Source organism: Ascaphus truei, chromosome 7 (genome assembly GCF_040206685.1).
Source record: "Ascaphus truei isolate aAscTru1 chromosome 7, aAscTru1.hap1, whole genome shotgun sequence".
NCBI lineage: Eukaryota > Metazoa > Chordata > Amphibia > Anura > Ascaphidae > Ascaphus > Ascaphus truei.
In genome coordinates, this window is record NC_134489.1 from 46,437,015 (window position 1) to 46,464,868 (window position 27,854).

The 27,854-nt window shown below is 45.0% G+C and overlaps 2 protein-coding genes across 2 annotated transcripts; both read left to right on the plus strand.

Annotated features, from left to right (window-relative positions):
• Positions 1-2,791: 2,791 nt before the first annotated feature.
• Positions 2,792-11,840, plus strand: PAF1 (PAF1 component of Paf1/RNA polymerase II complex). The gene is made up of 14 exons (XM_075608231.1): positions 2,792-2,945; positions 4,636-4,665; positions 4,750-4,842; positions 5,457-5,578; positions 5,663-5,729; positions 8,013-8,114; positions 9,203-9,308; positions 9,400-9,468; positions 9,635-9,738; positions 9,910-10,026; positions 10,115-10,243; positions 10,455-10,560; positions 10,689-10,773; positions 11,367-11,840. The coding sequence occupies exons 1-14, from the start codon at positions 2,899-2,901 to the stop codon at positions 11,723-11,725; spliced, it is 1,536 nt and encodes a 511-aa protein (XP_075464346.1). The 5' UTR covers positions 2,792-2,898; the 3' UTR covers positions 11,726-11,840.
• Positions 11,841-15,212: 3,372 nt separating this feature from the next.
• On the plus strand, positions 15,213-25,893 carry LOC142499205 (suppressor of cytokine signaling 4-like). Its single transcript, XM_075608232.1, has 2 exons — positions 15,213-15,375; positions 19,804-25,893. Exon 2 carries the CDS (start codon positions 19,882-19,884, stop codon positions 20,455-20,457), a length of 576 nt encoding a protein of 191 aa, XP_075464347.1. The 5' UTR covers positions 15,213-15,375; positions 19,804-19,881; the 3' UTR covers positions 20,458-25,893.
• The last annotated feature ends 1,961 nt before the right edge of the window (positions 25,894-27,854 follow it).

Below are 27,854 nucleotides of genomic sequence, written 5' to 3' on the forward strand. Positions count from 1 at the left end.
TGTGAAGAAATAGCATATGAATGCGGTGGTATCCGGAGCAGCAGCAGTGGTTGGCAAAAAGAACTCAATTCAACCAGGATCAAAAATAGAAGGCTTTAATTACACAAAACTAGAACAACAACGTGCGATATGGATGCTCTTGTTCTAGTTTTGTGTTATTAAAGCCTTCTATTTTTGATCCTGGTTGAATCGAGTTCTTTTTGCCAACCATTGCTGCTGCTCCGGATACCACCGCATTCACATACTATTTCTTCACTTGATGACATCTGATCCAGGAAGCGCGGCTTCGAGGGAACGTGGGAGTCTTCACTACAGCCGCAGGAGTTGCCTGCACGCAACCGCCAGGACTGGCACGGCTACTGAAGGACATTTGCCTAACATAGCATCACGGGAGAGGGGTGACTACAAACGGAGGTAAGATTATTGATTTTTTTGTCTCCAGTCCCCCGCCATATGCAAGGTGACCCTCCGCACTTTTACATTCCTCATTCACGGCATTACTACACACCAATAAGACTCTATGTGAGCAAAATACCATGAGCGCAAGACAGCAGCATTTTCATTACCAATATGAATGTATAACAGCTTTTTAAAGGTGTAAAAATGCATAACTACAAACTTTATAGGATATAAATACTGTAAGAGCTGTGACTCAGGACCAAGAAGAGGTAGGTAGCTGGGTAACAGTTAGAAGGGTAAGCAAGGGGAGGAGGAAGAGGCAGGGAAGGTTTGAGCTGACCCATCCCAATCGATTTGCAGATTGAGTGAAGATATTGGGGAGTCAGTGCAGAACTGACAAGGCTGGGGGAAACTGATTCCTCTAGTAGCCAGGGGAAATGTTCCTCCGTACATAGGGGACTCAGACAAAGGAAGGTTGTGGTGGTAGGGGGCACCATAATTAGGAGGGTAGCAAGGGCAATCTGTAGCCGTGACCGCATGAACCGAACAGTTTGTTGTCTCCTGGGTGCTCGAGTTTGGCACATTGCGGATCGGGTAGACACTGTTAGCAGGGCTGGTGCAAGGATATTCAGCACCCTAGGAGAACCCTCCCCTCTGAACTTTCAGATTGTTTTTATGTTATAGCCCCATTCTCTCTCACTGTGACGGTACTCATCTCAAATCAGGAAGCGGACCCGCAGGGCTGAGGTAAGGATGCAAATAAACCGACCACAGCCCAAGTCTTTTTTTGGTCAAGTAACCAGGTCTTATTTGCTGAAGTGTTTATTTGGCAACAACAATACAAATAAAAAGGGGAAAAGGTACTGAGGGATAGGAACAATGGTGAGGAAAGGGAGATAGGATGATGCTAGGTAAAGGGGATAGCTTAGTATCAGGGATAGGTAAATTACAATAGCTTTACCAGAGGAGATGAGTAATGTGAGTGCTCCAATATGGCTGCTGGCTGAAAGAGAGCATGCTTGCCTGGACAAACAGGAAATAAGGCAAGGACTATGCCAACTAGCAAGGGGAGGAGGGGCAGTCCAACTCACTAAGAATGTGCAGAAAACCCCGAACACTTAATTATAATTTGTTTCACCTGCAGCTGGAACCCTTGTAGGATAGGAACATGATTCTTTTTATCTGATTTCTAGGGGACCATATATTTTGAGCACCAGCTACATATAAAAGGGAGTGTGGGTTTTCCGTATTTTCTGTGTAGCTTACATCTACTCTTTAAAAGAAAGTTATAAGCGTGTAATTAAAAAGTAGTCATATTCTTGGGTATGAAAATAAAGTAGGGGTACTCTTTACTTGCCCTGTGCTCACCCTCACATGCTACTTTGTTCTCTCTCTCTCTTTCGTGCTCTCTTCCTCCTGCAGATCAATTTGACGTATTCTGGGGTGTCTGTTGTCATTCTCATAACAAGGTTTATTCTGCCCAAGAGTGTTACAGCCCCTCTGGCACATTGCGATCACTGAAAATGGGGACGAAAGAGGAGAAGTCCTTTCCTATTCCTCTGCCAGCTAGATCGCGTTCAGTGCTACAGAGGAGTACAGCAAATGATACCTTTTATTGGACCAACAAGTAGTTGATATGTTACAAGCTTTCAAACCTCTCTGGATCATTCATCAGGTAGGCAAAAATACAGAAACATATACTGTATATAATATTTTTGGTTCTGTATTTCTGCCATACAATACAAAGTTCTTTCAAAACTAAGGCTGTCTCACATTTTAATCTGGTCTGTAACTGTTACATACGCCTATATTATCTGTGCATGCAGGGCCACCAACAGGGGGGGGGGGGGTAGGGTGTCTGTCGGGGTGTCCCGGGCCCCGTGAGTAAGGGGGCCTGGCCGCCTGGGCCCCCTGCGCGGCCGTGCCCCTCGACAAATCCCGTCACCCAGTCACAATGCGGTGACGGGATTTTGAGCGCTGGCGATCCGCCAAGCAGCACGTGCTTCTCTCTCACAAAAAAATTATAATAATCCCCCCAACTGGTTGTTACATATCTTGTTTGTCCAATAAAAAGTATCATACCACCTACTCCCTCTCCTACCTCTGTTACTACACTTTTACTGATGAACTAGTCACTGGAATCAGTAAGACATCTAATTACAGGAACAACAAGTAGCACCCACATGGTCCTTTTAAATGTTGTTCTTAGTGGGTCGACTTTTCGATTCTGCCTCGGGACACGGTCTTGCTATTGCCATGAGTCGCCAGCAGGAACTGTACCTGCATATTCCCCCAAAACTACATCTCCCGTGATGCTCCGAGGTAGCTAGCCTCCCTCTCAGGCCCTGAGGTGACCTTTCTGTTGCCATGTTGCTCAGCAGGCAATTACTACGACAGACCTGTAGGCGGGACCTTCTAAGGACCCCTCCATGTTCGTTTCCTACCAGTGCTAGGCGTTTGGATCTGAGATCCCGGTGCCGGCCCCTAGCTGCTGGGAACATGGCGCCCACTATCCAGACTCAGGCACAGCGGGAGGACGGCCACCGGTGAGGGCAGTGACGTAAGGGGTAGAGCAGTGACGTAAGGGGCAGAGCAGTGACGTCATGTTCACACAAGGCAGGGCGATATATTAATGTGTACATATATTTATATATTGCATATTACATAGTCGCTGTATATAATATATTTAGCTATATAGCCGTTGCCATATATTATATATAGATCGTGTGTGTTGCAGTCTTGGAGCAGTGCACAGTGTATCTGAATACGTGATGTATATCTGTAAATGATACATAGTGCACATGGTCACGTAAATGTTTAAAGTACTGTATCTGTATATACACAGATATATTTATCTAGTTCGTGTAATACGATCGTTTTTTTATAAAGCACTTGCACTCTGTCAGAATTAGAGTATAACAGTGTAATGTGAATTTTGCAGCATTAAACATATGTATAGATATAATATTTTATATATATCATAGTGCTAGATTATTATTTCTGTTTTCTGTTCCATGTTTGTACAGTGTATTGTGTAATATGGTTATGTATAATTACATAATGCTCATAGTATACACTGTTTACATGTTGGACATTTATTATCCCCTGACCTGAAGAGTTTATCATTTGAATTCTTGGTGGGAAGTGAGAGAAAGAACCACATTTACTAAGCCACAGGCACCTACAAACCCCATTGAAGTAAATATGTCATGTCAAGACCCTCTGTGTCTTTTCCTAAGCCACAAAAGTTTTGGCCTTGTGTTACTGGTAAAGTTACCACAAGTATACTAGTTTACAGTACAGCTATTTTACAGGTTCTTCTAAAAGACCCTTTTATTGGCATAAGGCGAAAGTTGTGCTTAGGTTCAGTTCAAATAAGCTCCAGACAGTTTTTCAACCATCACAAGTTGAATTGTAAATAGGTTTCATGTAAATGCTGGCAGCTGATGTTGACACTTGGATCAGTGCAGAGTACCCAATACCCTAATGATGGCCTTAATGATGCACAGCAAATTCAGAAAATTGTATTCTTGTTAGTTCAGAAAAGGCACGGCACTCTAATCTTCAAATGTCTCTCTTCTAATCTTTTTGTCTTCTCGTCTCGCTCTCTTTCCATATTTCTTCCCCCCCTCCCCTTTTTTTTCTCTCCAATCCATTCTCATCTTTACTAGTGCAGCCTCAATAACCACAAACACCAAGTTTGGGTAAAACGAACACAGTTTTAATTTGTTTTCAAAACCTATGCAAGCGATTCCCACGGGTGCCCATGATCCACCTTACCATAGGTCAGACGTACAATAAGCCCCCCTCCTGCCCTGATTTACATGATCATAGCAGGGTCATGCATGCCTGGTCAGACATGCCTCTACTTTATACCCAGGGACCTATGGGCCCACTAATCTTTGAGCCCCTTAGTTCACGGCAATAACTTCCCGTGGACCTCCTGAAAATACTACTGTGACAAAAGAGTAACAATGCTAAGATAGCGCTACGTGGGCCTAGGAGGACTCCCCTCCTACCTTACTACTTTGACCCTTTCACCTCTAGATAACTAATTGCCCCCCCCTCCCTAATACTCAGTAGCTATTTTCACGCTGTCTTCTTCCTCCACCTCATCTCTCTCTCTCCTCCCTTTTCTGGTTAGTCTTTCTCTCTCTCCTCTATTCTTGATTCTGTACTTGTTTGTTTCTATTGTCTTCCCAACCCATCTAGATAATAATTTGTTCTCTTTTCCAGGTCTAGCTCTCACAGAACGGTCCCAGAGCGGTGAGTATCTTGAGGAGGGGAGTGCGCTGTCTGTGGAATTCCTCCATCTACTCTGCTCACTTCTCTCCTGTGTCTCGTTCGCAGGTCTGGAGTCGTTTGTCGAGTGAAATACTGCAACAGCCTTCCAGATATCCCTTTTGATCCCAAGTTTATAACCTACCCCTTCGACCAGAACAGGTGAGGATAGGATGGAGGTATTATTTGTAAGGGCAGAGGCATGCAGCCCCTATTAGAAAAGGTTTATCTGGAACTTTATTGCCCAATTTTCCCACAGTACTACTATGTGTACAGTAACTGCTAACACAGAAGCACATATTTTTACTGCAGATAAAAACCACTTACCCACCCTCTGCTCATTTTACTATCTGTTCTGAAAGCAATTAAATTCATTCGCTTCATTCATAATTAGAACATCCTCTTGGCTTATTCTACCAGTTTTCACTGGGAAACTGTTCCCTGAATCCACTACTCCCAGTGCTGCAGTGGATTGCAAAAAGTCTGCTGCTTGTTCTTCTGGCACTCCACGTGTTCATGGCAAATTATTATCATCATCAATTTTTTATAATGCACCAACATATTGCAAAGCATAATGCTGGTGTGAAGACGGTAACAATAATGACGGGTAACATAAACTGGTACAGTAGGAGGGAGGGACCTCTGACCTCGCCTGTTTGGCACTGTAAGAGTATTTCCTTCTTTGACTTCAAATCCCTTACTGCGCGGCTCCAAGTTTTAGGTATTTGGTGGCCCCTTTGATGTCTCCCCTTATCAGACTCCCTCTCTCCCCTCAGGTTTGTGCAGTACAAAGCCACCTCTCTGGAGAAACAGCACAAGCATGACCTGCTAACTGAGCCGGACCTGGGGGTCACCATCGATCTGATTAACCCCGATACGTACCGCATTGACGCCAACGGTGAGAGAGAGGCAGATGAGCTATAGATAGACAGGATGTTTATGTGAGGCTCTGTCAGACATCCTGCTTTTTCTCTGTTTGCAGTGCTCCTGGATATAGCTGATGAAAAGCTCCTTGAAGAAGAAATTCAGGCTCCCAGCAGCTCCAAGAGGTACCTTCAGTCTCTTCATTCCTCACCCCACAAGAAGCGCTGTGGTTCTCGCTTATTCCTCCGATGTGTGTGTGTGTGTGTGTGTGTGTGTGCGCGCGCGCGCGCACGCACATATATCCTTACAGAAACTGTTTATTTTTGTGCTCTAGAAAAACTGCTCAAAGTGACAGTCAGGGATTTTAAAAACCGAAATCTCTACATTTAGGAATATTTGCAGAAGGCTGCATTATAATATGAGCATAGCCAGTGGCGTAGCTAGACATGCGTGGGGCCCTGGGCAATATTTTCTTTCAGAGCCCCATTATGAATTAATATATTCCGTAGATTCATGAGTTTCCATCGCCCCCCCCCCCCCACATCAGAGTGTTAGCGGCACTGCGAGCCCCCCGCCCCTCTTTTACACCTCACTCTTCTCATGTATTTCTTTCCCCCCTCTCCCCCTCCTCCGCTATCACACAGTAACCCTCCCTCCACACTCAATCCAGCTCCCTCAATCCTCCCCTCCTCACATTCATTTCGCCCTGGCCAAACACACAGACAATTTCCCCATACACACATACAATTCCTCCCACAATACACAAATTAGAATAACCACCTACATGCACACTAGAATAACCTCCTCCCCCCCGCCCACACACACTACAATGACCTCTCCCCCCTACACACACGCTACAATGACCTCTCCCCCCTACACACACGCTACAATGACCTCTCCCCCCCCCCCCCCCACACACACGCTACAATGACCTCTCCTCCCCACACACTCACTACAATGACCTCTCCCCCACACACGCTACAATGACCTCTCCCCCCCACACACACACGCTACAATGACCTCTCCCCCCCACACACACACGCTACAATGATCTCTCCCCCCCACACACGCTACAATGACCTCTCCCCCCCACACACACGCTACAATGACCTCTCCCCCCCACACACACGCTACAATGACCTTCCCCCCCACTTACACGCTACAATGACCCTCCCCCCCACACACACGCTACAATGTCCTCTCCCCCCCACACACACACGCTACAATGACCTCTCCCCCCACACACACGCTACAGTGACCTTCCCCCCCACTTACACGCTACAATGACCCTCCCCCCCACACACACGCTACAATGTCCTCTCCCCCCACACACACACGCTACAATGACCTCTCCCCCCCACACACACACGCTACAATGACCGCTCCCCCCCCACGCACTCGCTACAATAACCGCTCTCCCCCCCCTCGCACACGCTACAATAACCGCTCTCCCCCCCCACGCACACGCTACAATAACTTCTCCCCCCCCACGCACACGCTACAAAAACCTCTCCCCCCCACGCACCCGCTACAATAATCTCTCCCCCCCCACGCACCCGCTACAATAACCTCTCCCCCCCCACCCCAAGCACCCGCTACAATAATCTCTCCGCACGCACATGCTACAATAACCTCTCCCCCCGCCCCAAGCACACGCTACAATAACCTCTCCACCCACGCACACGCTACAATAACCTTCCGAGGATGAGGCGTGGGAGAGGGGGGTTGACTGGGAGGATGAGGAGCGGGAAGGGGGAGTGGAGAGGGCCTCTGACTGGGCGCCTCAGGAGTGGAGGTCTGGCCGAGCGACTGTTGAAGCGTCTGATAATGTAAATATGCGTAAACGCAGGGGAGTAACTTTGTGGTTTTGCAAGTTTCACAAACTGCACCCCCCCCCCCCCCCCAGCACACTGACAGACACTGAGGCAAACACAGCATACTGACAGTGCAAACTGTAACTGACAAATTTACACACAAACACACACAGCATACTGACAGACTAAAACACACACACACACACGCACACCATATCTTCCCACAGCAGCACATAATAACTCCTCCCCCTGAAGTCATGGAGAGCAGAGGCGGGCAGAGTTCAGCAGCTTTCTGCCTCCGTTCCGCCCCCAGCTTCGGTTGCCTGCTCTCTTCCGCCTCGGCTAGGCAGCTGGGCCAAATGTCCCAGCTCGCGCCCTCCCCCCGTCTGTCGGCGGACTTGAGCGGGCCCCCAAAGAGCTCGAGTGCCCGGGCTCTAGCTACGCCACTGAGCATAGCTCTAAATGCATCGTGGGATATTACTGGTTTATTTATGGGTTCAACAGCGTGGGTAAGAGGTAGCAGATTCTGGGGCATGTACTGTTGAGGACAAAAGAATGAGGGGTAAGGATCAGCACTGTGATGTTGTCTTACCTGTTCTCCTGATGTGTTGTTATATATTCCTCTCCTAAACTGTCTCCCCTTTTCTCCCTCAGGTCTCAGCAGCATGCCAAAGTGGTGCCGTGGATGAGAAAGACAGAGTACATCTCCACTGAATTCAATCGATATGGCATATCCAATGAGAAACCAGAAGTCAAGTAAGTTTCATAGTAGATGAGGAGGAAATACAAATGTCCTACACGTGGATAAGTTGCTTCCTTTTGGAAGGCAAAAGACAAGTCCTAGTTGACCAGTTTTGCTAATTATGTCTTATAAAGAGAGAGAAACGTTCCCATTTTCTCCATGCTTTTATGATTACTTGGCATATCTCTGTACAATTCTCTTTCTAAAAAGTGTATAGCCTTTTCTTAAAGCGGCAAAACATGTGAAATCTTATGGTTTTTTTTAATAAATCAGTTCTGTAGTATTAGATAATACATATTTTTTTTTATTATTAATCAACTCTTAATGCCATTTTTAATAATTTTTTTAAATATACTTAGCATCCTTTGATTTCTATAGCACACCTCCCCAGCAGTGAAAGATCTTTGTAACTTTCCTGTTTCTGATAATTTGTTGCCAATATTTCCAACAGTATGACCTATAAACTGTAACAATAGTCAATGTGGCCATAGTAATATCAGGATACATTGTAGTTGTTGGTTTACACTGACCTGAAGGATTGATTGGAACGGAAAGGCAGCCATTTAGTTAGGCACACAATCAGGATTTTTTGACAGATTTATAACAGGAGCACCAAATGATGGTTAGGTAAGAATGTAGAATTATACATTGTCGCATGCTTAACATATTAAAATAAGAAGAAAAAAAAGGGAAAAGGAGGGAGGGAGCCAGGGAATGTAATATTGCTGCTTTAAAGATATACCCATCACAGTCTCTGGGTACATATACCTTTTCTATGCTGCTGGTGAAATCTCTTTTCCTCTAATCTCAAGTAATGACCCCTTGTCATTTGTACAGTCCTTGGATGAAAAATTCCCTTCCAACCCTTGTATTAATCTTGGATATATTTGTAATTGTTATCATAGCCCACTTTTTAAATGCTTCTTTTCTAATGTAAATACACCTAATTTGGATAGCCTTTTCTCATAAGTCAAATCTTCCACCCACTTCATTAATTTAGTGTCTTCTCGTAAGTTTTTTGAGGGACCGAACGGGTGCGCTATCTGTGTCACTGTGTTCGAGTGCTTGGTGTGTAATCTCTGAGTGTCCCTCTCTTGCACAGGATCGGAGTGTCCGTTAAGCAGCAGTTCACCGAGGATGATATATACAAGGACAGGGACAGTCAGATCTCCGCAATCGAGAAGACCTTCGAAGATGCTCAGAAGCCTGTAAGCGAGACATGATGCAGGGAAACGAGAGAAGGGAGAGGGATGGTGGTTAGACATTAAACGCTGACCTCATTTAACGTTCCCTCCTCAGATTGCGCAGCATTACAGCAAGCCTCGTGTTACTCCTGTGGAAGTCATGCCTGCATTCCCAGACTTCAAGGTACATTTCTAGATTCAGTGCCTACGACCAATTACATCTTCATTCATATACTTCCGTTATTAGCTCCTCTGCTGTCAGAAGGGCCTGCAACACATTGCAGAGCGTGTGCAGGCCACAGCAGGGGGATGGTTAGAGGCAGTGTGCAAACATCTCTCTGTATACGCAGATGTGGATCAACCCGTGTGCTCAGGTTATTTTCGACTCGGACCCTGCCCCCAAGGATGCGCCGGGCTCCGCCGGGCTTGATATGATGTCACAGGCCATGATCAGGTGAGGCTTTGTCTCATCTTGTTCCCTGACTTTATTATAACATTGATAAGTTGTTTAAAAAAAACCAAACTTTTTTTTCTTTGCCTGCTACTTTGGACTTGTTTTAAAATGCCCCTGGATAATTCTCTCCTGATATTGCATCCTGTCAGTTCTCTTGTATTTGTACTTCAGGGGTATGATGGATGAGGAAGGCAATCAGTTTGTGGCGTATTTCCTGCCACACGAGGAGACCATGAGGAAACGCAAGAGGGATCAGGACGAGGGGCTGGATTACATGGCGGATGAAATGTAAGTTTGGCAGCCACAGGACCCCCTTCATGTTTCCCTCGCGCCATCTCAGAGCAGAGAAGCATAACGCAATGCATTTCCTTTGCAGATACGATTACAAGATCGCAAGGGAGTACAACTGGAATGTGAAGAACAAGGCCAGTAAGGGCTACGAGGAGAACTACTTCTTTATCTTCCGGGAGGGAGATGGTGTGTACTACAATGAGTTGGAAACCAGGTGAGGAAACCCCCAAAGACATACTGCAGGAATCCAGAAACAAAGCTTGCACTCAGCAACTCCAAGAGCAAAGAAATAAAGGCCAGGAAAGACCTTTCCTGAAGTTTGGGCTCAGTAAATACACACTCGCACACACTCACTCTCTCTCTCTTGGGTATGCGGAAGCGTTAAAGGTGCACATCTGAGCCTGATTCTCTTTCACTCCCTGCAGAGTGCGTCTGAGTAAGAGGAGGGTGAAGGCGGGTGTGCAGTCTAGCACCAACGCAGTGCTTGTTGTGAAGCACAGAGACATGAACGAGAAGGAGCTGGAGGCTCAGGTATGGGGGTGGGGGATACAGAGACATGGAGGCAGAGGGTCTGTTTGAGTTGGGGAACTCACTGTTATCTTTTGGGGAACTACATGAGTTGGGGTCTCACTACTGTCCTATCTCTTGGACCTCTGCAGGAGGCTCGCAGAGCTCAGCTGGAGAATCACGAGCCGGAGGAGGAAGAGGAGGAAATAGAAGTGGATAAGGACATTCAAGGCTCAGGTACAGGGGGATACTGGGGGCAAAAGGAGCAAATTTCTTCCTTAATTCCACACTTTCCTTTGACTTTCAACTCCCACTCCCCCTCCCCCATATGTCTCCTCGTCTTTTCTTCATTTTCTTCTGTTTGCCTTTTGATCGTGTCTCCCATCTTCTCATATTTTTCTATCCCCAATCTTCCTTTCTTTTGTCTCCCTTGTCTACTCATCTGTCCTCCACTTCTTGTATAGTTATTTTCACTTCTCTCGCTTCCCTCTCTGCTCGCACTCTCTCTCTCCTGCTCTCTCTCCTGCTCTCGTTCTCTCTCCGCTCTCTCCCTCTCTCCTCTCTCTCCCTCTCTCCTCTCTCGCTCGCTCTCCTCTCTCGCTCTCTCTCGCGCTCTCTATCCTCTCGCGCGCTCTCTCCTCTCGCGCGCTCTCTCCTCTCGCGCGCTCTCTCCTCTCGCGCGCTCTCTCGCGCTCCCTTTGTCTCCGCTCGCGCTCTCCTCTCTCTCTCGTGCTCTCTCTGCTCTCTCTCCTCTCTCACGCTCCCTTTGTTTCTCTCTTGCCCCTGTCCCTCCTTCCACCTTTAAATCCTCTTTGCCTTAAACGCTTCAGATGCTGAAGACGGAGAGAAGGGCAGCGACAGTGAGAAGGAAGGGAGCGATATAGAGCCCTCGGGCAGCGAGAGCGAGCATGAACTGGCGGAGGTGGAGGAGAAAGAGAGCAGCGAAGATGACCGAGCTGCAAGAGACAAGGAGGAGATCTTTGGTAGCGACGATGACGACAGTGATAAGGACCGACAAAACGACAGCGGGCAGGAGGACGACAGTGGAAGTGAAGAGGAGGAAGAGAAGGGTAGGCACAGTGCCAGCAGCAGTCCCTTTGGCAGCGGCAGTGAGCGTTCCAACCAGGACAATGATGATCAGAGCGGCAGTGAGCAGGCGTCTGGATCTAGTGGCAGCGAAAGCGACTGACACGTCTTCCTCGACTTTATTTTTATTTCTTACCTTTTTTTTTTTTTTTTCACCCTGTAAATAATGAACTGTAATATACATTTTCTTTGCTAGTTCAATAAAAGGTTTTCCTGAACAGTCTGTCTGTTTGAGGCGCTGGTCACATGGCACTGTTTAACCCCTTCAATACATTGCTTTGCATTCAGGATATATTGTATATGCCACTTGCAATGCATTCGTGTATTAGGCCCTCTGGAAACACAGGGTTGAAGCTGCAGTCCTGCTTAGCAACATATATTAAAGCTGTAATTTCGTCAAAGTTATCTGATGTTTTAAACGGTTGATTCATATTTTTATATACAGCTCTGCAAATTTTAGACTTGAAAGCCTAGCTGCAAAAAGTACAATAATATTAATAAAGGCAATGCAATATACAGGCATACCCCGCATTAACGTACGCAATGGGACCGGAGCATGTATGTAATGCGAAAATGTACTTAAGTGGGAAAAAAGGTAGTGCTTCCCTTTATCGATGCATGTACTGTACTGCAATCGTCATATACGTGCACAACTGATGTAAATAACGCATGTGTAACAGGCTCTATAGTCTCCCCGCTTGCGCACAGCTTCGGTGCAGGTAGGGAGCCGGTATTGCTGTTCAGGACGTGCTGATAGGCGTCTGCGCGAGCTGATGTTTGCCTATTGGGCGATATGTCTTTACTCGCGAGTGTACTTAAAGTGAGTGTCCTTAAACCGGGGTATGCCTGTAATACCTATCTAAGAATGGATTTAGCAAGGTAAAGGATTGTTTGAAGCAGAAAATATTTATTTGGAGGCAGGTATGGGGTGTCTAACAACGTATAATTATAAATATACAGTGTTCGACAAACCTATACATTTGCACGCCCCGGGCGAGTGGATTTAACATCGTGGCGAGCTCCTATTGGCCCAAGCAGCACACGTGTGGTACTAGGTGGCTAGTAGATTTTTTGGTGATTTGTCGACTACTGTAAATATATATGGACAATACAAAGATCTTAGAAGGGACTTTTCGTGTAAAATGCTGTACTGGCATACCCTGGTTTAAGGACACTCCCTTTAAGTACACTCACGAGTAAGGACATATCGCCCAATAGGCAAACGGCAGCTCACGCATGCGCCTGTCAGCACGTCCTGAACAGCAATACCGTCTCCCTTCCTGTACTGAAGCTGTGCGCAAGCGGGGAGACTATAGAGCCTGTTACAAATGCGTTATTTACATCAGTTATGCACGTATATGATGTTTGCAGTACAGTACATGCATCGATAAGTGGAAAAAAGGTAGTGCTTCACTTTAAGTACATTTTCGCTTTACATACATGCTCTGGTCCAATTGCGTAAGTTAATGCGGGGTATGCCTGTACAATGAACAAGAGGGAATTCGCTCATAACGGCAAACAAAAAATATCTTGCTACAAGGGCAGTGACGATGTGCTGGAGACTGGTGGCACATGGATTTGGGTATGTTTTAAGAATAGATTGAATATCTTCAACAGGAAATATGTACAGTTATAAGACAAAGAGGGTATTGATTCAGTCAGAGGTCTGATTGATCATAAGATCTAGTCTGAAATCTGATAAGAATAAAACACAGGCAATTGATCATAAGGTTGAGTTCTGCTTGATCATGACAACATTATAGGGAAAGGTCTGGCTGTCATTTACCAGTCAGGAGCGGTTTTGTTTTTCTAGCTAATATTGTGTAACACATTGAGATTGAACTTAAATATCTGATTAGGTTTATACTACACTATTCACATCACTACACTACAAGCATGCATTGTATCAGGCACAGAAAAAAAAATACTTTAGGAAGTCCTTTGCCTGAAGAGCTTGAGGTCTGGTTTTGTGTGTTGCAGTGACTGTGCTGTAGGACCCAGCAGTGCGCAAACTGGGGGGTGCGCAAGATTATTTAGGGGGGGGGTGCGAGGAAACCTGGGGGCGGGCAGAGCTGTGCACGGACGGGCAAGCTCCGTCCATGTTGCTGCTTCTCTGTGGCTTGCTGAAGGGGCGGGGCTTCTCTGTCCGCTTCTTTCTCTGTGCTGCGGGGGCGGGGCTTCTCTCTGCACACAGACATCCCCTCCTCCTCCTCCTGTCTGTTTCCACACCGGAGCATGCTTAGTACTCCCCAGGTGAAAGTGTGTGAGTGTTGTGTCTGTCTGTGTGTTGTTGAGTGTGTGTTGGTTGTGATTATGTGTGCTTATGTGTGCTGTGTTTGTGTTGTGGTTTTGTGTGTATGTGTGGGGTGTTATGATTGAATGCAGCGGTGCGCAAACTGGGCGGAGCGCAAGATTTAGGGGGGTGCAGGCAACGTGCGGCGAAACCTGGTGTGTGCGGGCTGGCAGACACTGTGTGCGGGAGGGCGAAAAAGTTGTGCGCGGGCAGGTGAAGAAGCTGTGTGCGGGCAGGCGAAGAAGCTGTGCGCGGGCGGCCGAACAGGATAGTGCAGGTGGTGGGCACGTGATGGTGTGTGAGCGCACGCTCAGGGGCTTTGGAGGTACGGGGGAGGAGCACGCCCCAGTGCTGTGATGTCAAACACCCCTCCCGGTGTCTGCCCTACAATACCGCTGGGTTCCTGCTCTCCTCCGCTGGCAACCTGCTTCGCTGCGATCCTCTGCAAGTGAAAGGGTAGGCTGCCACTATATCAATCATACTATGAATGTACAGAAATAATAATAAAAAAAACTGAACACACAAAAAAAAAAAAAAAACAATACTGTAGGTAGGAATGTGGATGACATTGGGGACAGCAAGCCAAAGAGCAGGGAGACTAAAAAGGGAGCGGGAAGGGAAAATAAAGGGGGGGAGGGAGAGAGGGAAGGGAGGTAGCAAAGAGGTGGATGAATGCACCCCCCCCCCCAAAGGATTGCCTTTGTGCACGTACGCTTTCCCAAGCTTGGCGCTTGGGGAGACAAACAAAATTGACTTTGAAGCGCGCTCAGCAGCAGTCAATACACACACAAACAGAAAAATAGCCCCGATCCACGCTTGCAAAATTATGCAGGACACCCTGTGCTCATGCTCAGAGAGTTGGTGATGTCACCGCTCTCAGCGGCAGTGTGGACGCAGCCTAATTTTGCAAGCGCGAGCTGTTGAAATATATAAGTATTTCGATATATTTGTATTTACATTGTATACCATTTAATAAAAAAAAATTTTTTTCATGTGATTTTGATTACATCAGGCAGAGGGGGCCCGAGAAATTTCATGGATGAAAAGGGGGGCTCGGCATAAAAAGTTTGCTCACCCCTGTAGGAGATACCATGGTGGCCTATTGCAAAATTCACCTAATGAAGCAGCAGTCCACGGCTAATCAGTAAAACGTCACTGGCCTGAAATGCATCAAGTGGCTGGGTGTGGAATGCAGGTGTGTTTTTGATGGTGATGTACCCATGTGGCTGAATGTGTGCAAGTGCTGCGTACGCAGGCCTGCAACTGTAACACAGGTGTGCCTCTAGATGGAGATGCGTGGGAGGAGCAGTTCCCTCTTGTGCTGTCACTTCATGATGTGTCGGAGGTGAGACAGAGAGAAAAGGAACAGGCTAGGGTGAACAGATGAGAAGAAAGCTTGCACAGACAGGCACGGGAATTCAGCAGAGAGAGGCGCCGATAGTCAGCTGCTCTTCCACTATGTGAGTATGGGCTATAATGTCAGGGGTATGGTTTATCATCTTCAGTTTGTGGCTTGCTACAAACCCTTGTACTGAAGCAACAAGAGAGTTGTAAGTAGTCCATGAAGTTTCCCGAACTCACGAGTCCCTCCCTAAGAGATGCCCCTTGTTAGACTATTGCCTTTGCTCGGGTAATGTTGACATATAAGTACAGACAGAGTATATATATATATTAAATACAAAATAAATGCAGCTGCTAAGGAAAATTATAAATGGAGATAAAAACCTACAGCAATCTGGGGAATGGGATCTCCACACTAGTACTAACCAGGACAGTCCTGCTAAGCTTGCCAAGGTATAAGGAATGGAGAGCGGTCAGGAGATATGGCTGTAGAAAATGACAGAGTTCTCTTACTCTTATTTCCCAAGTGCCGCTCAGCCTGCGTTTTGTATATTGTGTCGCATAGAAACATAGCATTTGACAACAGATAACCACTTGGTCCTCCTTGTCTGCTGATGTTCCTATCTGCTGTAAAACCTCAGCACCGATTTGTGACTTTCTTTCATATTTAGGATAGGCTTATGTCTATTCCAAGCATGTTTGAATTCCCTTATTGTTTCGGCCCCTACCAGGTTGGTTGGGAGGCTATTCCATAAATCTACCACTCTCCCTTCCTCACATTTTCACTTGGCTGGCCCCGCTCCAGCTTCGGAACGTGTTCTAGCGCTCCTCTTTCTTTGGAATATGCTTCCTTCCTGCACATTGTTGAATCCTGCTATATATTTAAAAGTTTCTATCATATCCCCCCCTCTTTCTACTATCCTCTATGCCAGGGGTGCGCAAACGTTTTACGTCGCGCCCCTCCCTGCCTCTTACCTGCACTCCGGGCATCTCATCTCTGCCGCGTCAAGTGATGTCACGTTTCCATGGCAATGCATTGCCATTTGACGTCGCAACATAATTTTACACTAGGTAGTCATGGCAACGCGTCGTCAGGAGAAGCCGGAAAGAAGGTAAGAAGCAGTTACAGAGGCCCCGCGAATGTAATGTTGTGGCAGAGAGTGCAGAGTCTCTGTCAGCGCGGCGACCCCCAGTTTGCTGGAACTAAGCAAATATTTTGTTATTTATATATATACTCATTCATGTGTATTCACATATGGTGTGTGTGTGTGTGTGTGTGTGTGTGTGTGTGTGTGTGTGTGTGTGTGTGTGTGTGTGTGTACACACACATACATACATACAGTATATGCATCTTAACCCAGGCTGTGCTCAAAGCTGTGAAATGCAGCAAGCATAACCTTATAGGGGACCATTTTATATGATTTTGAAGCAAAAGGTGGCACTGTGTGCTCATTTGCATGTCATTTCCCAGCATCCCTTGCTGCAGTGGAAGCACTGTATGCTGGGTGATAATGGTGAAAGGTTTTTTTACCCACCATAACGTGTGTGTGTGTGTGTGTGTGTGTGTGTGACTACATAGAACACTTTTTGAGGCACTAGGACTGTAATTCACAATCAGGGAGGCATAAATAAAGAAATGTTACCTCCAATCAAAATAATTTCTGTGAGATTTGGGGCTCTGGACCAATTAATGACATATTGATGGAAAAATTACAAATTGAGAACAAAAGGGATCACTAGAGATAAACAAAAACACCCCAGCGGGGTATTCCTGGGAGTCTCCCACATCCGCACTAGCCAGACCCACCCTGCTCACATTCTTAGATGTGACAAGATCAACAGCTGCCAGGGAGGCATTGCTGCAGAAGGGAACAGAGATCTCTTTTACTTCTCTTACACTAGTTCTCAATCTTATTCTCCTGGTGACACCCATGTTTATTTTTATCCAATGATTGACGATATTAAAGGTAAATATGTCTAAAAAGCACTGCACAGAACACAGACCGAAGCACTAGAAGAGGATCACAGCTTGTGGTTTTAACAATGATTACTAACAATGATTACTATTCTGATATTTATTAATCAGTGCTCCCTGCACTTACGCCCTCTCTGTATATATATATATTTTTGTATTGCTATGACGATGGATGCCCTGGGTACAATGCAGTCATCATAATAATTATTCAGACAAGGTCTGTGAACACTGCTGAATCAGCTAATTATTGGTGAGGGTGGTTTATTCCAAACACAATTGATACAATTAAAAAATACTTCACAAGAAATCAACTGTACAGGTAGAAAAATGTTGTCATTGGTGCATGCCTTTAATAGAGCGTGGCGTTACTGTTCAACTAGGCAAGGAAAAATAAGGGCAGCACTCCATATGTACCTGATGAAAGTCCCTGAGTGGCCAGAAATATTGCAATGTTGCCGAATATAATGCTATTTATTTTTTTACCAAATTGGGAATGTTTTTGTTTCTACTGTACCTTGTAAGGCTTTCAGGATCTACTAACTGAGTCTTTTGGAGTGCTGCCCTTAGTCTTTTTTTCTTGAGTGTGGTGTAATAACACTATCCTCTTATTTATATGGAGGAGCTGGAGTAGCACTTCCTCACCCCACGGAGGGGAAGGTCGAACTCCATGTCTCGCCCCTAAGGGGCTGAACTTCAAGCTACAATTTGGACACGTCCTTCCTGAGATTCAGAAGGGGCAGGCACGGGTCTGCACCAGTATTGGCTGCACACAGATTCCTGTGTCACCTTCACTCCCCGTCACTTATGAAGTTAGCATGAGGGGAGGGGGGGGGGGGTGTAAACCCAAAGGATAGCCTGTCACTGCCTGTATCTACTGGGACTTACGTGACACGAGGGGCAGAAAGATAGCTGGACCAGCCATGGCTATAATTATATAGCACTCACAATGTGCTCAGCGCTTTACAAAAGAGATAATACAGTACAGGACATTTTTAATACAATAAGTGCAAACAATATCAGACAATAGAGGAAAGGAAATCCCTGCCCTGGAGAGTTTACAATCTAAGTGGTGTGTTGGGAGACTTACAGAGAAAGCAGGTGAGGGAATAATGGCTACAATGGCTGGTTGCAGCAACTTTGAGAAACTTAGGCTAAGTCCCCGCTGGCGCTGAGCGTGCTCATGCTTGGAGAGCGCTCCAAGCATGAGCGCCGGGTGTCCGGCTTGTACACGCGCGCAGGGGAGGAGGGGGGGCATTGCGGGCCAGCTGAGCATGCGGGTAAGCATAGGGTTTTTGTTTTGGTAAGCGCCGATCGCAGACGTGCGTGTGTGCACGAGCGCTGCACGCACCGTGTGAGCGGGGACTTACATATATCTATATATGTAATTACACGCCGCAAGCGCCGCCCACTCAGCGCTAGCGGGGACTTAGCCTAAGATTGTAAGCTCCTCGGGGCAGGGATTCCCTTTCCTATTGTTACTCACTTATTCCCACTATGTGTTATATTATTATTTCATATGTATTAATGCTGTGAAGCGATATGTACATGAATAGTGCTACATACATACATACGTTATTAGCCTGGACTATTGAAATGCTTCATTTAGGAGGTGAGTTTTAAGGTCTGTTTAAATGTGGGGATAGAAGGTGCTTGTCATATACTGAATGTGAGAGAGTTCCACAGTTAAGGAGCAGTGAGGGGGGAAAGGTTTAAGGCGAGAGAGAGCAGTAGCGGTGAAAGGGGTGGAGAGGAGGCAGTTATGTGTAGAGCGCATAAGCTAAGCAGGGGCATAACAAGAGATCAAAGCTGATATGTATGGAGGAACATTTGAGTGTAAAGTCTTAAAAGTAAGGAGGAGAACTTTGTAGGTGATCCGAAATTAGATGGAAAGCCAGGAGAGGGATTTAGGGAGATGAGCATAGACTGTTCTGGGAGAAAGTGAAATTATTCTAGCAGTAGAATTTTGGATAGATTGCAAAGGAGAATTTGTGAGGCAGGGATGGCTGTTAGCAGTATGTTACAATAGTCCAGATGGGAGAGGATAAGGGCATGCATTAGAGTTTTAGCAAAAGATTGTCAGAGGAAAGGGCAGACTTTGGTAATATTATGGAGGAAGAAGAGACAAATGTTAGGCATTCCATGAATGGAGAAGGAAAGGGAGGAGTGAAATGTCACTCCTAGGCAACGTGCTTTGGCGCAGGTTAGATGGCAGTACAATTTACTATGATGGAAAGACTGGATATTTGTCCAGATTAGGAGGAAATGTGAGTTTAGTTTTAGACATATTAAATTTAAGGTGGCATTGAGACGATACCTAAGGCCAAAAGAGTTGATGAGGTAACCAAGTGATAGTCTGTGGAGAAAGAAAAGGAGAAGTTGCAGAACAGCTCTGGGGTACACCAACAGACATATCAACAGAAGACGAAGACAAGTTAGCAACAGAGACAGAAAATGTGCGAGCTGAAGGTTGAGTTGGGATGCAGATCTACCCTGGGTGGGAGAAAGGAAACAGATCTAATCCAGATGGGAGTTGGAATGCAAATCTAACTTGAATGTGCCTGGTTTTATGCAGATCTGCTGGAGAATAATGCTTCAACTGGACATAAAAGAGGATTCTTCTGTGTACTGAGATTGACTGGCAACTGGGGACATGTCCCCTCCAGCAGCTGTTCGAACCTGTGGGGAGGATGCTGGGGACGAGGAGGAATACGTTACTTGCATGCTGTTCCATTTTATGCACCCGCTGGTACCAGATCTTTTGGCGGTCACTAGGATGCCCTGCTACTGGGGGGCACTGGACCAGCACCAGGCTGAGCTTCTGCTACAGGGCTGCCCAGATGGTTCCTTCCTCCTGCGAAACTCATCCCAGGATGGCTGCGCCTTTTCCGTCACTTTTCGCAGGAGGGGGCGCTCCCGCCACGCCCGAGTTCAGTACCGGGACCAATGCTTCAGCTTTCACTGGGGCAGCTTCCGAGCGCCCTCTGTCCGCAGCCTCCTGGAACATTATAATGACCCCACATCCTGCACATTCTTTGAGCCGCTTCTGTCACAGCCTCGGATCCGCAACTTCCCCCTGAGTCTGCAGGAGCTGTGCCGGGCCTCACTCAATACCTGCATCACATACGAGGGCATCGGACAGCTACCCTTGCCCCGGGCCATGAAGGAATATCTGTGGGAGTGCCACTATAAGGAGACACTTCTGAAGAGTGAAGAGGAAGTTCTGTAACTCTGACATCTGATGACAAAACACAGCCTATGTCAGAAATTGTAATATCCTGGTACTAGGGCGCCACCAGGAGTACCACTACTTTTTCACTTACTGTACAAACCAGGAGAACACTACTTTTTTTTTTACCATTATCAGGAATACTATTCTATTTTTTTTATTACTAGCCATTTTAAATAAAAGGGAATTCATTTTATTAAAGCAGTAATATTATGTAAACCTTTTGAAAATTAGGTCTAAAAAGCTTTGTCTAATCAAAAAGTTTAGAATTCTTGAAAATAGTTCTATGAGGTGTTGCCTAATAATCTGAGGACTGTGGAATATAATCTGAGGACTGTGGAATATAACCTATGTATTGTACATGAATCACTATAGAGAATAAATCTCAAACATCAGTGCATCTGAGTTGGGGATGACATCACCATAAATGAATAAAAGTCTCAAATGGATAATTGACAGATATGTAGCACACACCAGTTAGTTAGACTTGGTAGAAGAACTCATTAGTGGATTAAAAAATGCCTGTAAGTGGAGCTACACCAGAGCCAACAACTGTTATGTTAAAACATTAGTGATTCGGTATACCTCATTAATAGGCAATAACCCTAGAGTATAATTCTCATCACTTCAATCTTCATGAGAAAAAGATTGTACTCACATGACTGGTGTGTACTGTCCTTGAGTGCGTGCGTCCAGTCGAAGTGTTAACAGAGGAAGTTCCCAAATAGAGAGAAAAACGGAGCACAGCAAATGCCAAATAGACTGGGGCTAAGCAGAGGTGGTAATAAAATTAATATTTATTGAAGGTGAACAGCATGGAGGAGTATGAATGTACCTTTTTAGTGGTTATATAGAGCCAAAATATATAAAATGCCAGAAATAACTGTCGCTGTTCGCAAACTGACAAACGGGGTTTGTATGATAATAAGTAGTTTATTGTAAAGTATGATCATACACAAAAGTCAAATAGATTCTCTGTAAAAAGAGTATACAAACAGGGTTTTTATACATTTCTGGTTCCTTTGTTCAAAATTGGTTACCAGGGGGATTATACTAACCACTCCTTAATTCTTAAACCAATCATTTTACAGATCATTACAACCTGGTTAGAACTGGCTTAAAACATCTCTGAATAGGTACCTGGTACAATCTTTCACTAGGAATGTGGGTGTTACTTCAGGCACAGTCGTAAATCTACTTAGAAGCGAAACTCCCATCTACACCACACACACATCTTACACACAAAATGGATACTGAAAACATAACGGACAAACTGGAAACAGAACATTGCTTTCAATCCTTCTCCAGAGACCCCCCCCCCCCCCAGTCCATTTCAGTAATATCAACAGTATCTTCATTTCAGCAATATTACTTCATCATAACCAATGAAAACAAACAGTACTACAAATGTGTATTTGTTTTAACCCAGGTTTCATGGGAGACATTTTGAAAAAGCATCTGAGAATTTAATAAGGGTTTAATTTACAACTTGCAAACAACTCAAATTTCTACTCATACTATTACTCTCTTTTGCAGTTGATATTGAACTTAACCCAGGCCCTCCCTTTTCAACTCTGTCTCATACCCCTGAGAATAACCCCTTCAAATTCCAAAAAGTCTGTCACCCATATAAATATCCGGAGCCTGTTGCCCAAACTGGATGAACTAAGGGCATAGTGCCTTATGCATAAACCCAAAGCCATCGTTCTCACAGATACATGGCTATCCCCTAAAACCCCTGATGCAAATATTGCCATTCAGGGATACTCCATTTCTAGGAGAGATAGGTCAAAGACAGGAGGAGGGGTGTTATATTATATTGCAGACACCTTACAATTTACACTGTTAAATTGCCCCACAAGCCCACGTCTTTTGAAATCCTAGTTGGCAAAATCTGCCTCCCCTTTTCTAAGCCCATCTTGGTTGCTGGCATCTACCACCCCCCTAAAGCCCTTCTACAGTCCCTGACTGATATCACCCAGTTTCTTGGCTCCATTTCCTCTCTGAATGAGAAGAGTGAGCTGCTAGTTCTTGGGGATTTCAATGTCAATTGGCTCGACCCTAAAAACCACAAAATCCAAATACAACTCAAGTCACTTAACCTATCGCAACTCATTTCCCAACCCACACGGATAAACCTGAAATCGCACAACCATTCCTTGCTAGACTGGATTCTCTCCTCAAATCCCAGCAGAATCCAATCCTCTGGCATCCTTCTGGACATTTTCTGTGACCATGCAGTAGTGTACTGTGTAAGGAAAATTAAACCGCCCCAATCAAGCCCTAAAGTTTCCATCTCACTAGAACATTTAGAAACTTTAACCCACAACAGTTTCTGGCTGACCTTACCAACTGCCCTTGGTACAGAATCGACTTAATTCCCGATCCTGATTCTGCGCTCGACTATTTCCAATCCGAGTTCTTAAAACTCTGTGACACCCATGCTCCACGAATTGCAGAATAAGAGTACGGGGGGCCCACCTACCGTGGGTTACAACTGACCTTATAGCACTCTACCAGATCAGGGATGCCTTGTGGAAAAGCTACAAAGTAACTGGCACTACCAAGGATCTCAATCACTACAGATGCCTGCGGAACATGTGCACAAGGCAAACAAGACATGCAAAAGCACAATATAACTCTGACAATCTCCTCCAGAATACCTCAAACCCAGCTAGCTTCTGGAAGGTTATCAACAATATATTCCAGCCTTCTAACCATAAACAACCAAGTAATATAATATTACTTTGTGGGGTGTGCTAGTAACTTATTAGCGAAACGCAACCCAAACCACAAACATGAATCTCAGTCTATGAGTACCCCTGTAGCCCCACCCTCTCCCAACACTGCACACAATATTCAATTTGTCCCAGTATTCGAAGAGGAGATTGTAAGGAATCGGGGAACACGTCCTTTGCGGCGTGTTCCCTCCTTACCTGCTTCTTCACAGCCCTCTGCGCTGGTTGCTGATCGTGCGCGCACCCCCGCTGTTTACAGAGCTCTTCTACCCATGCCATGGAGCCTAGCTCCGCCCCCAGATGCGTTGCGCTTCTCTCGCGTGCAGCAGGCTCACGTGACGCCGTGCACCGCGCCCCAGCTGCGTGGCAAGTATCCTGAGTGCCCCTTGTCTCCTGTGCCTCTGTTCTGCCCCCAGTCTCATTGGTCTTAGGATGAGTGCTACTTAATACTTTCACTTTCTGATTTCTGAGCATAACTCTTGTGACCTTGTGTTCCTGCGTTTGTTTTGCCTTGCCTCGCTTGTGCCTTGCTGTGTTATCTGTTGCTTTCCTGTGTACCGACCTGGCTTGACTATAGGACCCCCTCTGGTTAAAGACCCCGGCTTGACTATTGGACCTCCTCTGGAAAAAGCTTGTACCTGACTACCCGCACCTCTCCATCCCAGGCCTCGGCTTATGGACAATCTACCACTCTCCTGGCTCCTAACCTAGAACACGGCACAACGAACACTGACTACTCCACTGGCTCCGCCCCTGGACTTTGGCAAGTACTCATACTAACCCACTCTCCCCAACCCAGACCTGGCTATGCTGACTATCCACCCTCCAGGTGTGCTCCCGCTGCTGTGGGTACGCAGTCTTGTACTTTCCCACCTCAGTACCGGGGTCCCGTCTTGTTCGTGGAGAGCGCAAGTGTTACAGAGATTACACAAGCTCTCCTCAAATTAAAACTAAGCAGCCAATGTGGCCCTGACTTACTGCAATCTAAGTTCCTAAGACTTGGTGCCCCAGCCATTGCCAAACCAATTGCTTCTATAGTCAACTCTATTCTGTCTGCAGGCCATATCCCTAAGACCTGGAAAACTGCTAGAGTTGTCCCAATCTTCAAAAGTGGGGACAAAAACTTTGTCTCAAACTACAGGCCAATCTCCCTTCTCCCAATACTATCCAAAGTCATGGAAAAATGTGTTCACTCCCAATTAAGCGATTGCTATACCAAGACAATTTTCCCTAGCCAATTCCAATATGGCTTTCGCCCCAAACACTCCACCGTAACTACCCTGCTAAAAGTTTGCAATGAATATCCAGTGTGGAATGGAACGGGGACAACTCACTGGTGCAATATTCCTAGATTTTGCAAAGGCCTTTGGTACTGTTGACCTTGACATGTTATCTTGCTTAACAAACTCCAGAGCTCTGGAATAGGGAAGCATGCTTTAAACTCGTTTCATTCCTACCTATCAGGTAGATTCCAACATGTGTCCATCTCAGGCTCTAACTCCAACCCCTTGGATATCACCTGTGGTGTCCCGCAAGGCTCTCTTCTGGGGCCCCTACTCTTCTCAGTGTTCATCAATTATCTTCCTACAGTTTGTAAGGGAGCTTCAATACATATGTATGCAGATGACACAATCTTATATGTACACAGCCATAGCCTCTCCGACTTTGAACACATACTTCAATCTGACTTTTTGAGACTTGAAAATTGGATTTCCCAAAACAAACTGTTTATAAACACTGACAAGACTATAACAATGGTTTTTGGGACCAAGGCTACATTTTTAAAGCTTCCAATGACTGAGCTCCAGATCAGAACCAACGCTAAAACCACCCTAACTCCTGTTACAAGTTTTAAATACTTGGACATATGGTTTGACTCCCATTTAATATTCGGGATGCACATTGATACCCTGACATCCAAAACCTATGCCAAACTAGGTGTACTTTACAGGAACAAATCCTCCCTAAGTCTGCTGGTCAGAAAGCATACCGCACAGCAGATGCTAATGCCAATTATCAATTATGGGGACATAGTATACGGCTCGGCAACCCAAACCCACCTTAGCAAACTTGACACCCTCTACAATTTAATATGCCGTTTTGTTCTCCAATGCAACTACAACACACATCACTGCGAAATGCTCAAAGAACTAGATTGGTCATCACTAGAGTCTAGGCACAAAGTTCATCTTTCCTGTCTTGCCTTCAAATACTTCCTGGGCAAGCTACCCATCTATCTGAACAAGCTCCTCACCCCTACCACATGCAGAACTTATCATCTGAGATCTGACTCCAAAAGACTGTTCATGGTCCCAAGGTTCAGCAAAGTATCCGGACGCTCCTCCTTCTCTTACCGTGCACCCCAAAACTGGAACAATATACCGGAGACTCTCACAGCCACCACCAGTTTAAGTTCTTTCAAAACTAAAGCTGTCTCACATTTTAATCTGGTCTGTAACTGTTACATGCGCCTATAATATTTATTATCTCTAACTGTGCATGCTATGTCTTGTATATAATGTATACCCTGTTCACTTATGTAACTTTATTTGTAACCATGTATTATTTGTCTTAGCTCTATGCCCAGGACATACTTGAAAACGAAAGGTAACTCTCAATGTATTACTTCCTGGTAAAACATTTTATAAATAAATAATATTGTTTAAAGCCACTGTAACCCTTTTAATGCTATATTGTATTAAACCATGATTGATTTGTAAATAAACAATAAAAAAAAAATTATTATATTTTACAAATATTCTATTGTAAACATGATATTTATGATAGTAAGACAAAATATATATATATATATATATGTTGGAAAAAGACAAGATGAGGACTCTTATAGAAGGTAATGATTTATTGAAATTATGCATTCCAGTCAAAATATTAGACGCCGGCAGCATGGAGTATAAACCCTGTCTGATCTTAGTTCTGTACTAACTAACTACGGATGTAGTATATTTTTTTATAGCTTATCTAGGTATTCAAAAACTGCTATTCACACTCCCACTTGCCTTTATTCTCCTTTTGAATGATCTAATCTCCTGTCCTTGTGTGTTCAACTGTGTTGGGTCCTGGGCAACCTGACGTCTTTACCACTCTGTATCTGTTTGTGGGGAGGGAGGTGGGGGCATGCCTTATTGTCAGAACATTTTTGTCCACGTTGCTTTATAGACTCCTCAGGGCATAGTGTATGTGTAAAAAGTAATTTACCCGTAACTTGCACGCCTGTACTTAGGCCCACTGTCCACACAAATGATTCTGAATATCACAATTCCCTCTTTCGCCCTGGCATGGGCCACACGTACATACTTATCCTTGTCCTTGATCCTGGTCTTCGAGAGTGGGGTAGAATCTGTTAACTTAACCCATCCATTCAAGCAAACATTTCTTATCTTATGTATCACCCATGTTACCATGAGGGTGCAAACTTGTTACATTGTTTCGCTTATTTTATTCTAGGAGGCCTGTTTGATTTCTAAATTGAGCAGTCTGGAAGCGCAAAATATTCTTTTAAAAGAGGCAATCCAAGCGGCACTTTTAAAACAAACCTTTGATTACCTTTATTGAAAACTATTTACCTAGGCTGCTGATTGATTTTTTTCTCCCGCGATCGATCAGCAAAGATTCTGCTTCCCAGGGTTCATTTAATGGCCGCCTTTCAGTTTCAATCAATCCTTCAGTCAGTGTAACTCAGCAGCTACAATGTATTCTTAGATAAGATTCTCAGATAACATTATCTATAGTTACAGTTTGCAGCTCAAGCCCTGGGAATATTGGCAACAAATTATTACAAACAGGAATGGATTACAAAGATCTTGCACTGCTGGGGAGGTGTGTTAAAACCTGCTATAGAAAGCAAAGAGTTGCATAAAAAAAGGTAGTATTATCCAACACTACGGAACTGATTTATTATTATTAAAAATAAAAATAAAAAGCTTTGAGCCATTACATTACATCAACAATTGTTTTTAGGACAAAGAACTGTACATCACATATATTCAAAATCACATTTTTAAACAAAAAATGTAAAGGACAACCAGCTGGGGAGGGAGGAAAGGAACAACAGTGGGGGTTAAAACACAACAGCTAACAGGGGGGTGGGTAACAGGGGGGTGGGTATAGGGAAATAAATCCTATTATTCTTAAGATTACACCTCTACACTAAATGTATGTATGTATGTCTTTATTTATATAGCGCCATTACTGTACATAGCGCTTCACAGTAGTAATACACGTGACAATCCTATAAATAACAAATAATACCAATAACAGGTCATGGGAATAAGTGCTTCATACATAAAAGTAACATTTTGGAAGAGGAGTCCCTGCTCCGAGGAGCTTACAATCTAATTGGTAGGTATGGAGAACTTACAGAGACAGTAGGAGGGCATTCTGGCAAATGCGTCTGCAGGGGGCCAAGCTTCATGTATCATGTGTATAGTATTATCCACGTTGATAATCGTATGCTTCTTTAAGCAAGTGTGTGTGTTAAGGTGGGTCTTAAAGGTGGATAGAGAGGGCGCTAGTCGGATATTGAGGGGAAAGGCATTCCAGAGGTGTGGGGCAGTCAATGAGAAGGGTTTAAGGCGGAAGAGGGCTTTAGATACAAAGGTGTTAGAGAGAAAACTTCATTGAGCAGAACGCAAGAGTTGG

Coding starts and splice junctions, on each gene's coding strand:
- PAF1 (XM_075608231.1), top strand. CDS start 2,899: ATGGCGCCCACTATCCAGACTCAGGCACAGCGGGAGGACGGCCACCG. Junction 5,730..8,012: donor GCTCCCAGCAGCTCCAAGAG/GTACCTTCAGTC, acceptor TTTCTCCCTCAG/GTCTCAGCAGCATGCCAAAG. Junction 10,027..10,114: donor GATTACATGGCGGATGAAAT/GTAAGTTTGGCA, acceptor TTTCCTTTGCAG/ATACGATTACAAGATCGCAA.
- LOC142499205 (XM_075608232.1), top strand. CDS start 19,882: ATGTCCCCTCCAGCAGCTGTTCGAACCTGTGGGGAGGATGCTGGGGAC.